General features: G+C 48.0%; 1 protein-coding gene across 15 annotated transcripts in view; it reads right to left on the reverse strand.

Annotated features, from left to right (window-relative positions):
- Nucleotides 1-2,735: 2,735 nt before the first annotated feature.
- The window catches only part of LOC113580438 (membrane-associated guanylate kinase, WW and PDZ domain-containing protein 1-like), an 82,813-nt gene continuing 72,647 nt past the window's right edge, over nucleotides 2,736-12,901 (reverse strand). For 13 of the 15 annotated variants that reach the window (XM_081703049.1, XM_081703043.1, XM_081703047.1 and 10 more), the window contains 6 exons: nucleotides 12,035-12,238; nucleotides 10,614-10,701; nucleotides 10,464-10,518; nucleotides 9,499-9,642; nucleotides 7,798-7,936; nucleotides 2,736-5,906 (listed from right to left, as the gene is read on the reverse strand). In XM_081703049.1, coding sequence (XP_081559175.1) covers nucleotides 4,834-5,906; nucleotides 7,798-7,936; nucleotides 9,499-9,642; nucleotides 10,464-10,518; nucleotides 10,614-10,701; nucleotides 12,035-12,238 — 1,703 coding nt within the window. In that variant the 3' untranslated portion in view covers nucleotides 2,736-4,833. Of the gene's footprint in view, nucleotides 5,907-7,278; nucleotides 7,368-7,797; nucleotides 7,937-9,498; nucleotides 9,643-10,463; nucleotides 10,519-10,613; nucleotides 10,702-12,034; nucleotides 12,239-12,901 lie in introns of all 15 variants that reach the window. The other 2 variants (XM_035536206.2, XM_035536207.2) reach the window with 2 other exon arrangements.

The following is a 12,901-nucleotide window of genomic DNA, read 5'->3' on the forward strand; positions in this document are numbered from 1 at the left end:
TAGGAACTATTGTGCGCACATGCCCGCTCTCAGATACACACCCACGCCTTTATTGCAGTGTTCATGATGGATGTTTCTGACCCCTCCATCAGGATAGCTAAGTGCTGCTAAGCACGCAGTTGAATCTGACCCGAAAATCAAAACTTGACCAAAAGCAAACCTCATTTTTTAAATAAAAGATGTGAAAAGGCATCAGAAATCTCTCTTTTTGGTTCAGACTTGTAAGGCGTATTTGGTATATGCTGTATTTTGGTCAGGGCTTGGCCTGTGATCTTTTCACTGTGGAGATGGAGCTTGTGTGCTGTTTTTCCATATTTTCCCTCAGGGCCTTCTGAGTAATCTGTATCTTATCAACATTTCGGTTTTAGGATTTGTATGCGTGCCTTCTATTTTGTGTTGGTATGGTATGCCACATTAATGTCCCCAATGGCCTTTGCATCGCCTTATATTAAATAAAGATAAGAGACTAGATGGAAAAATGTTCAAGACAGAAGAGTTTCACTGTGCTTCAGTAATGACCTTCTATGGTTACCATAGTGACCAGAGCACTATAATATTGATATCAGAATACTCTCTCTCTATCTCTCACATACACACACTTACATACGCATGCACACACAAACATACATACATATGCACACACACAGCAATACTGTGTCAGTGATGAATAGTATTTTATTTTCGGAGGTAATAGTAGGAATATAGCTACCCAACACAGTTCTGTTAACACCCTGTAAACTTAGTTTTTTTGTTTTTTTTTTTAATTAGAGCAGAAGAAATAACACTGACGCAATTTTCTGCAATTTTACATTAACGCCTTATTAACTGTTATTTTACAACGTGTCTAAATCAGTTTTTGGACCTCGCTATTCTCCTACTTTATATTAGGACAAATACTGTGTATTTAAGATTTTCGTGTCCATTTTTTCTGCTCATATGGTTATTGAAAATGTCACTCACTTCCAACACTATCCTACCAATATTAAATAGGGTCCTATGCTCTCACAATCAGACTACCTAGCGAGGCAGAAGGCTACTGTCATTAGCTGGTACTAGCCATAGCCAACTCTCTTGCGAAGCCTGGGTGCCTACATTTCTCAAAAGCAATTCATTTAATTTTCCCCCGTTTGAAAAAGGGATTGGTGACCTGCTAAGCACTTCAGCACACTCGACTCGGACGCGTACGCCGGGCCCTGTGCGTCCAAACCCTCTGCTGTGATTGTGAACAGGTTCTATGTGGCAACTTTTGGAAGAAACCAACACTACAGGGAAACGAGGTGTGTTGCATTTAGAGGTGTGTTCTATGGCATAATTAGAATACGTTTGACCCATAATATAAAATGGCCATACTTCAGGTTATAAATAATAACAGTAGTAAAGTAAATCAAAATCAAAATATTAAAAAATAAAAAATTCAATTCAGATCTCAAAAATCTGGTGAGACACCCCCCCGGCTGAATGGACGTGACGCCCCTGATTATACATCGAAACGGGCATTTTTGTACCTGCTGGGGTAAATGGCACATGTCTGTATTGCTGATGGTGGAGTTTCAACTTTAGGTGTTAGGCATTTAGTTTATGGCTTGTTATGGTGGGAGAAACTGCGTATGTTCCATTAACATAAGGTAGCTCACAAAACAGCCACATAATGTTATTTTGCGTATAGGACTGAATAATAGTGTTCTCTTTGTGCATTTCTTGAGAATTTCGAAGACGGCCACTTCTCCGCTTTACGGACAAATAACTCTAATAGTAAAATGTGCAGATTGATAAATTCATCATTTGTTGTGCTTTCTAAGATGTACTTTCCAAGGCGCAGGTTTATGCTCGCTTCATTTATCATTGAAAACTCCAGCGGCAGTGACAAAACGCGCCCCTGCTGCCTGAACGGGTTGCGAGCAACCGTTATTTCCTTCTGCTGCCACAAAAGCGCTTGAGAACGCCTCTCACTCAGTCTCCATGGCAACCACCCATCAAGGTCAGTTGGCCACGTTTGGTCGCCCGTGGGGGCGTTTGCCTAACGCCGATGTCAGTCACGCAGAGCGGCATGGTTAAGTGACGGGTTTATACATAGCTCCCGGACGACGGGATTGCGCCGTGAATCCACCCGCCGCCCCCAAGATGCTGCTTAACTTTTCGCCTTTTTTGGGGTTCATTTCTGTCCAAGTGACGGCACGCATCTTCAGTTGTCTTGAGGGCTGGGTTGTGTAACAGCCTTGTTCTAACCATACAGCACGATACCAATAACAATTTGGACATAAAAAAAAAGGTAGCATGAATGTTTCTATTGTTTATCTGCATTAGTGTCTTATTGTACGAGTTTGTTACGCAAGAGAGATTTCGAAAGTTTGTGTTATATGAGTTTATGTTATATAAGAGGTATCCTACAGGTCGTCCATCCTTTAACCAGTTGACCATTTTGTTGTTACACCTGACTCCTAGATAAACACTTAATTACAACAGGGGCTTAAAAAATTGAGGACTGGATTTGAGATCGAGATTTCAATACCACCATTATGTAGTGTTCTTGTGTAAATGAACACTTCTTGCCCAGATAGATTTCTTGGATAGCCTAAAACCTTTACACAGAATGCTTAAAAATGAATGACACTAGGAGCTTGCACTTCATACACTTAGCGATATGAGGTGATGTTATTTAAATAATGCTGTAAACCTTCACACAAAAATATTTCTCAGCATCCCAGATTCACATGAATGAAAACGTACACTGAATGTGAATTTGTATGGAAAACTTTATTTGATAATAAAAATAGCATTCACAGACTTCTTTTTGATAGCTACATATACATTGCGATCCATCTGAAGGAGGAAAAAAAGCTTTACTGGATAAGTCAACATCTACTTGTACTTAGACTAATGTTATGTATAGCTTCATGAGTCAGATAAAGCTATGGACAATGTAGTATCTATATATGCATAGTGTTTCATAAAAAAGATTGGCCCATATACATGTACTGCTTTTCATTGACACAGAAAAAGCATTTTAAGTCCAGATAACATTGCAGAGAGACCACAGACGGTATACAAGTGCTCTATAATAAAAAGGCAGGCTATGCATCACGAGAGATATTCAATCCCCTCCCAAATAACATCTGACCGACCCTTGCGGCCTAAATTCTTTCCCCCACCCCGAGAAATCAACGTTCGGTCCTCTCTGGTTCTGAAACATCTTTACACATGCCTGACTTGGGAGTATAAATTACACATATTACCTATGAGTCACAGCCTCCCTGTGAGGAGTAGAAACACACCATATCATGTTCCTCAAGGTGGAGGCTTCTCATAAATTCTCTTTTTGTACAAGAAAAGGCAACGGTCTCCTTTCTTCCACAGGCTGCTAGTAGTTACATACAATAGTAAAAGTCTGTCCACAAGATGGCGGCTGACAGATCAGTGGCTCGGTACTGTACTATGAAGACGGCGGTGATGAAACTCGCTCAGTTTTTTTGTCATCGTGTTTAAGAGATTACTTGAAGTTGGCTTGTAAATTCTGAAAACATTGTATACACAGGCACATACGCACCAGAAAAGACCCCCCCCCCCCCCAATTCGCTTAGCCTTAGTCATACTCCAGTGCGAAGACACCAAATGGCTCAGTTGGACAGACTGTATCAGATCTTCTGCCATGGTTCAGGTAACATATGCTTTCCAAGTGACAAAGGAGCAGAGACACTACAAAATTATGGCTGAGCCAAAAATAGTTTACCAAGGCCAAACTCTGTCAGCTGTGTATCCTGTCAGCTCGGAATTCTTTCTTTCCAGACCAGCATGGGCCGAAGCTTCAACAGTGCAGTTCGTTTCCTTAACTACCTTGGCTATGATCTCAGTCCAGTCGGCCAGCGATTGCTGATGGATATCGACTGGTTTGGCATTTTCTGGACAACATGATGGATTAGAAATGGGGATCTGGCTTTCTTTCGGTAGGGATGGTGGAGAAGAGGAACCCCTCTGCCCTTGTGCATCAGTCCACAGCATTTGAGAGAGAAATTCATCCAGATAATCATATACAGTAGATCAGGATCAAGCATCAAGATTTCATTTAAGAAGCCATTCTATCAACTTCTTTGATGTGCCAATTCTTCAAAATAAATATACTTTTAAATATATTACTTCATTAGTAGCATCATAGTTTGTATTCTTTTTTTTTTTTTGTTATTTTGCCTTCACTTGAGATGATCACGCACATATGTAAACTCATGAAGTCATCTGTAAAATGTACTAACAAACACTCAAGGGTTGTGTTCTGGCCTGCTAAAATCGCAGTTATGAGAAACTGAGGACACGCAACACACGACTGGACGAGTCCAGAAAAAAAGCTGGGCGTCATTGTTACACAGTTTGTCTGGCTAACGTAGAGGAACTCAAACAAAAGTGAACAGAGGAGGTTCTTTTTTTTTCTTCTTTCTTTTAATAAAAGCCTGGATCTCTTGACTGAACTGATGCACATATTTGCACAAACCTCACTCTCTGGTCAACACAACACTGAAGAGGTTTTTATATATATATATATATATATATATATATATATATATATATATATATATATATATAAAAAAATATAAAAACACAAACAGAATGAAGAATGCTGATGTGTGACTGATCTGTGGAAATTTGTCCTGAAAAATGTACAGATGTGAAATCAAATGAAGTGTGCAATCAATCGATCAATCAATTAATCAATCAAATCACCCATTCTCTCATTCACTCAGTTGATCATTAAACCCATCATATCTTTTAAAACGGTGCTATGTCAACAGCTGTCCAGCTCGCATGAGGTCTCGTGCGTCAGCGGAGTCTCGTGGGTTCCCGTGCTCATATGCTGAGGTCCGTGTGGTTCTCTTTGTAAAGCCGTCTCTTGGACTGAGGGTGCTGCGTGGGATCCCTGTCCGCGTTGGTCCCGTTCATGGCGCTGGCCTTCAACGCGTTGTAGTATTCCTTCAGCAGGGGGGTGGCAGCCTCATCCAGGTAACTCCCATTGCTGCTGCTGTCCGATTCCCTGCGGTAGCGCCGCTCCGGGGTGCCGTTGCCCAGGTGCCACTGGTCGCGCTCGCCGCGGCCCGAGGGGGAGGCGTCACGCAGCACGTTGGCGTTCTTTGGGGCACGCTTGGGCGCGGTGCGCCCACGGGCCGGCGGCAGTGCCGCGCCCTGCCCGTTGTTGGGCCTCTCTGGGGTGGAGGTGAGGTAGGCCTCTTCCCGGCAGCTCCTGCCCGGCGTCTGAGGCTCGCGCTGGGGCGCGATGCGCCTCTCGGGCGTGGCGGCCGGCCGGGGCAGGACCTGGCTGGAGGCGCGGGGGCTCCGCTCCGGGGAGTAGTCATGGCGCGTGCGCTCTGCCCGCCGGTCCACGGACTTGGCCCGGCGGCGGTCCGGCGAGGAGCCACGCCTGCGGGTGGGCGAACGGTCCAGGGACCCGCGGCGGGGCCGCGGTCCTGGGCGGGCCCTCCTCTCCAGGGAACGCTCGCACCCTTGCAGCCCCTGCTCCCGGTCCGAGGGCTTCTTCCCGAAGCCGCCCTCCTTCCTCAGCGTCTTGAAGAGCCGGGCGATGCCACTCTCCGACTCGGACTTCTTCACTTTGCGGCGGGAGTTCTTCTTGTCGTTTTCGGGGGACGGGGAGGGGATGCGGGGACCGGCGCGGTCGTTGTTCCAGGTGTGGTGGAGGGGGGCTCTGGGATAATGGGTGTAGTCCCTGTGGTCCTCCCTCCCCCTTTCCCTCTCTCTCTCGTGCTCGCTCTCTCTCAGCCGCTGCTCCTGGGGCCAGGGTGGTGTATGGTAGTCTGATGTGTAGCTGGACTCCGATGGAAGGTGAAGTCGCCCATTGGACGGCATGGTTCTCACTTCCGAAAGGTTTTGTGGCCCGGGTGGGGGAGGGTACCCGTCACCGGGCCCGTCTGCAAACACGCACAGAGAAGCGTAGTCTTACACGTCGGCTTTGGAAATGGTGCATATTTCTTTATTAAGATATTAATGGTAGTATAGCCCTATATGCAAGATTACAACAAACAGTACTACATGTAGTAAGCATGAACAACCTTGTCTAAAACAACAAGAATGTTCAGATTAAATACATACTTTCAACAAAAGCCAATCAAATGATTTTGTCTCAGAATCGTTGGGATCATTTACACCAATCAAAGTCTAAGCAGTCATCCATGCTTAAAACAAGGTACGTGAGGGCTACATTACACATCATGATATGTCATCCAAGTTGACCCTGGTGTTATCTTTCTACTAAAGCATTTAGTACACTCAGTGGCACTCAGCGGTTAGAGTCTGCGTGAACTAGTGCTCCGGGAACACAAGTGAGGTTATTCCGCCCGTCGTACAAAAAACCATCCCGACACCAATACTTTTGCGTTTAACGGATCTGTCACAGACAAATAACAGAGACTCCATGCAGTGTGGGAACATGCACCGAGCAAAGCCTTCTCATTGCCCATGATGACAACACAGATGCTTGTGCCACACCGTTCATACACACGTCTGGACAGTGGACATGTGCCCAGGTGCAGGAACACGTATGTAACCACTAGCATAAAACACTCCGCATCCTGAAACCCGACACTCGAAAGAGAGATCGCACCAACTAGATTCGCCACGCCGCACTGGTAGCTAATAACAGCACGTTTTAGAGCAAGACAAAGGTGACATTTGGCGCTCATTTAACATGCAGACGTTTCAGCTTGGTGGCCTTCATCATCAACACCTCGGCTTGAAAAGTGCACGGACCCCTTGTAAGAAAGCCTAAATCTGATTTAGCATGGGGAAGATTACACAGGATTACGAAATCAATTGTTACACATGTTTAGACAATTAGATGTGTTATATTCCCATACATTAATCTTGTGCATACCAAGTTATATAAGCCATGTGCCTATAAACCATCTTAATCTTAGTCTTAATCTTCCCGAGGATGATGACAAAACGGCATCATCACCATCGACACCATCGTCACCAGTCGCACTCGAGCATGTCGACGCCATGCACGTCTGGGGGTGAAATGCTAAGCTGCAGGGCTAGAGATCCATGCTTCCTCATGGATTCTAGTGTGGGGTCAGGGGTCGGTGCAGTGCGTTATGGGTAAAATGGACTCACAAGGCAAGATGAAAGCGCGGCGGAGGTGATGTGGCATGGCGGGGAATGGGGGTGGTGGTGTGGCGGGTCAGAGGGCAGCGTGAGCAAACTCCACGGGCTTCGACACGGGCGGGCGGGGGGGGGGGGGGGGGTGGAAGCAATCACGGATAGGAATGGCACGCTACAAACCGTGGTCTGGTTTTGGCCCATTAGGTAGAAGCAGGGCTCTCCCAATTTATCATTCCTTAAGCACGCAGTGAGGTGGGGGGCCATCATGGCTACGGGCCCACCAGCAAGAGAGAAAGAGCAGAGATAAAGAAGGAAGAAAAACAACGGAGGAGAGATTTTTAGATGGTCGGTTTGGTCAGAGAGAGAGAGAGAGAGAGAGAGAGAGAGAGGCTTACATTAGGCTTCTTTTTGCCAGGGTTACTGTCTCTTAATACAACTTGTCTTAAAATGTACTGAACATATTAAAAATGACAAGAAATCAGGGAAAGCACAAGGATTTCAGTTAACGGTAGTAGCCGAGGGATTCTTAAAAAAGAGAAATCTGTTCTGTTAAAACATATTTCAAATGCAGGAGACGATAAAGCACGAGGAGGATGGCTGGACTTGGAGAAGGCACAGTCCCGAGGAGCTGACCTACGACAAAGAACCAGAGAGAACCCACGAGCACACGGTCCTCGTGGGCGCTCGGCCTGCACCCACCATACTCTGGCACAGAGCCGTCGCCCCTCTTCAGGACCAGCCTCGCCCGCCGCCCGCCGTTCTTGATCAGCTCGATGGCGCGCGAGTGCTTCATGCTCTTGGTGCTCTCGCCGTTGATCTCCAAGATCTCGTCACCCACCTGCGGCCGAGAGGACGGGAGGCGTTAGTGGTCGCGCCGTTAGGAGTCGGGGCCCTTTGGCGTGATGCTCGGTAGGGTGTGTGTGTGCAAACATTCGGGGATCTTTGAGTCTCCAGACGGTGGAGTGAGACCGGCAGGACATAGTTGTTTAGTAAACCAATGAAACGCGTGTAGTGACTGAATTTGCAGTGAATGCCCTGCTGGCCACTTGGTAATCTACTAGTGGCTTGGGACTGCCAGGTTGGAAACATCTGGTGAAAATGATTTATTAACATAATAGGAATGCATTTGTCTAATTTAATGTCAAACTAATGAACTGATAATGGGTCGTTGGCTTGCTTTCAAATGTGCAAATCGGAGGAAGAAAGGGTCACTAGGAAACCCGGGATGACAGCGGTGGCAAAGAGCGTTGACATCGCGTGCGCACACAGCTGCCGCAGTAGAGTTCTGTACTGCTAAACACATGCAGGCTTCTGTGAACTACAATATAATTAACTACAATATGATACAATAAAACGGATGTCATTTGACCGAGAAGTAGTGATTACGCACCACGTTAGCCAGACAAGCTAAACGTGGAGACAGTGGGAGGTCCACTGAGGGGCCTCCACACACACACACACACACACACACACACACACACGCGCGCGCATGCGCGCGCACACACAGAGACACACACACGCTCACTCGCTCATGCACGCACGCACGCACACACACACGCTCACGCACGCATGCACACGCTCACGCACGCGTGCATTCACACACACGCTCACGCACGCATGCACGCACACACACGCTCACGCACGCACACACACGCTCACGCACACACGCTCACGCACGCACGCACACACACACACACGCACGCACAGACACACACACGCACGCACGCACACGCATGCATGCACAGACACGCTCACGCACGCATGCACGCACACACACGCTCACGCACGCACGCACGCTCACGCACGCATACGCACGCATGCACGCACACACACGCACGCATGCACGCACACACACGCTCACGCACGCATGCACGCACACACACACACGCACGCACAGACACACACACACACACACGCACGCACGCACATGCATGCACACACACGCTCACTCGCTCATGCACGCACACACGCTCACGCACGCACACACACACGCTCACGCATACGCACACGCTCACGCACGCACGCACACGCACGCACACACACGCTCACGCACACACGCTCACGCACGCACACACAGACACACACACACACGCACAGACACACACACACACACACACACGCACGCTCACTCGCTCACGCACACAGACACACACAGACAGACTCACCCTCATCTTGCCGTTCCGCACAGCGGCGCCATCCTCCGCCAACCGCAGCACGTACAGACACACACACACACACACGCACGCACACACACACACACACACACACACGCACGCACAGACACACACACACACACACGCACGCACGCACACGCATGCATGCACACACACATGCTCACACACACACACACTCGCTCACGCACGCACGCACACAGACACAGACACACACAGACAGACTCACCCTCATCTTGCCGTTCCGCACAGCGGCGCCATCCTCTGCCAACCGCAGCACGTACAGGTCCATGTTGTACTCCTTCCCCCCGCGCAGGCTGAACCCGAAGCCTTTGCTGTCTCTCTCCAGGTCCACCGAGTAAAACTCGGCGTCCTGCATTGACGCGGGTCCACGCATGCACACAAGCAAAGGGAAACAAAAAGTAAACAAACACGCAAACTACAGCGGAGAGAGAGACCCGCCAGGCGGCGGAACACATCCTGAGTGAAAGGGAGAGGATCACCTCCAAGGAAGGCCCCCTGAAAGGAGGAACCAAATCTTTATTCCATTCCAAGCACACTTCTAACACCGGGGGCGCCCTCTCTGGGCAGAATCAACGGACGGGCCGATAATCGGACCGGAGGAGGCACAACACGGGCTGAACGCGCTTTGCGCATCTAGTTGTATTTTTAGTAGATGAGGCGAGGCAGAATGCAGATCTCTTCCTCATAATAAGGGCCCGATCGATGCTTAGTCATGAATGTTTAAGGCTTCTCCGGGATGTAGCCTGGTGACTCATCGCAACTCCGTATCCAGCAAGGACAACCACTACATCTTCAGAGGCAGCTTCACATATGTGACATGAGCCCAGGATAAGGAGGGTTTTACCAGCTCTGCTGACAAAAAACTCAAGAGTGACTCAGAACTCCTTCCAAAATAAAGGAATGTTGTCAACACATCCAGGGAAAAGTTTACTGAATTCTTCCTCCAAATTCTGTTCCAGGATAAAACTTTGCCTACTTATACATACTAATATATATTTTCTAAGAAAGGAAAAGCTGATCTCAGACCATATAGAGCAGAGCTTCACTCTCTTAAAACCTTATGCACTTTACAGCGGCAGACACAGCTGTCCATGGTTTTTCGCAAAGACGTTGCAAAACAGAGCAAAGGACACGGAAACGAAAGCAAACGGCACAGCCGACAGCTCTTACCTGATTGGACGTTTGTGTTGAAGGAGGGGGCGGGGCCTGTTTTGTTTTGCTATTCCTGAGGGGGTAAACAGGAATGTCATTCGATGAGAATAAAGGAGATGCAGGCTCCGTTTCCTTGAGCGTTTGGTCAGTGGCGCCTGTGTCACTCACCTCAGCTCTGTGCTGCCCTGCGGTGTGTGTGTGGTGGTAATTGTGGCTATCTTCTCAGCATTGGTCAGCAGGGAGGCGTTTGAAGACTCTGTTCGAACAGACAGAGAGGATACTGAAACCGTGGGAACAGGCTGCGCAGACGTCATGACGTGTACTCCAACATACGCCAGTGAAAAGCACCCGGCGCCTTCTCCCAGGCTGAACAACCCCCCAGAAACGAGGTCGGGCGAGGGGGTGGGTGGAGGTTACTGCCAGATACTGCCAGCATCCCCCCCAACACTCCATCCTTTCTCCCTTTCTTCTCGTTTCCGTCTCACACCCTCGATGCCTACTCTACTCTCCCCATGGTCTCGCTATACCGCAATCTCCTTCCTTCCCTCAATATTCTGTCTCTACCCCATTATTCTTTCTGCTCAAGCAATCTTTTCTCCCTCTCTCTCGCTCTGTATTCTCCTATGGTCACGGGGTAAAAATAGCTACTCCTGTCATAGCCTTTAAATCTGCCATCCTGTGTGCGCGCGCGTGTCTGTCTGTGTGTGTATTTTGTGTGTAGAGGACAGGCAACCCTGCCTCTAATTCTCCCCTTCTCACTGAGCAGCATGTGCTCTTTACTCGTTCTCACGGAAACGTTTATGAGCCGCGCAGTTGGCCAGCAGCGTGCAGGAGCTCTGATTGGTCCACAGGTGACTACGCTCAGCCAATCGCCAGACCCTGGCGACGGCAGGCTGCACTGTTGCACGTACGTTCAGGAATGTGAGCCTAGATCTCCTCTCTCACAAATACAGTTACATTCAGCGCTAATCTCTTGTATATCCCTTCACTTCTTTAATAAATTGATACCCTACTAAATCACAGCCAGCCAAGTGCAGCTGAGACCACTCAGTTCTTCTGAGTGGTATCAACTTCAGAATAACTTTACAAACCCTACTCTTAACCCGGTCAACGTGTAAACAGAACAAATGTAAGACTCTGTGGGGCAAAACTAAAATACAAAACAAAACAAATCCTATTTTCTGTGTTTCTAGAAATTTTGATCAAATGATATATGTACATAAATCCAATGGGTACTTTGCTCAGTGGCATTGCTTAATGTTGTTATGGCAACAGCCAATAGTCACCATGATGCAGCTGTTTGTTATGGAAATTAGGGTTGTGTTATGATTATGGCTGCTGTTATGGTGATGAATACAGGCTGCAGTAAGGGCAAATTCATGCCATGTCTCCCGCATGCGATACGATGGCACATTTAATAATAGATTTTCAGCACATTCAGCACGCACGCACGCACACACACACTAAAGCAATCTCAAACACACACACGCATACTCGCCAATACACACCCTCTCACTACACACAAGCTTCCTTCTCTATGCTCATCCACAAACACAGACCCACCCACACACACACACACACACACCCACCATCTCCTGGGATGATTCGTAGGGTGACCGTGTTGCCAGCCTCCTTGATCAAGTTGACGATGTCAGAGTGGGACTTGTTGGTGATGGAGCAGCTGTTGACGGCCAGGATGCGGTCGCCCACCTTCAGCTTCCCACAGCGGTCCGCCGGGCTGGCCTCGATGATCCGGCCTATTTTATGGGGCATGGCCACACAGGTGTTTCCAGCTGTCATGCCGTGGGTGTGTGTGTGTGTGTGTGTGCGCCACAGAGGGGAAACCAAGAGAGGGAAATAAGAGTGAGGAGAAAAGAGCAGAGTAGGTGGAAATGAATAAGTGAATGTATGTAAGAAAAGCATGGAGTTGGAGGCAGTGCCCGTAATTTGGTTAAGGAAACAAAAGGATGGAGAGAGAGAGAGAGAGAGAGAGAGAGAGAGAGAGAGAGAGAGAGAGAAATCCAAATTAATTCACCAAGCGAACAAAGCAAAATCTTCAGCTGAAATCTGACAGTAAAATCACCCTTTCAAACCAGACCTCATCCATCTTGGCGTAAGCAGACAGGAGGAGGAAAAGTGGTGGTCAGGATTTAAAGCCGTACGGGCCTGGTTCAGTCAGGAAACGGATGTGTGTCCCGGTCACTTACGCCTGTGTGGCCCCACGCATGCTGTGCCCAGACCTGACTGACATGTGTGTGTGTGTGTGTGTTAGAGAGCCAGTGGGACTGCATGTGGATAAATCATGGCTGCAGTACATTTGCAGGGATGTGGGTGTGATGTGACCTATAAATCACTATTGTGTTACTCATAGTATCATGTCTCTGCTCTCAACACTTTTATACACACACACACACACACACACACACACACACACACACACACACAGGAACATACAG

This window comes from Electrophorus electricus, chromosome 20 (assembly GCF_041902795.1).
Source record: "Electrophorus electricus isolate QZ-2024a chromosome 20, ASM4190279v1, whole genome shotgun sequence".
Classification (NCBI taxonomy): domain Eukaryota; kingdom Metazoa; phylum Chordata; class Actinopteri; order Gymnotiformes; family Gymnotidae; genus Electrophorus; species Electrophorus electricus.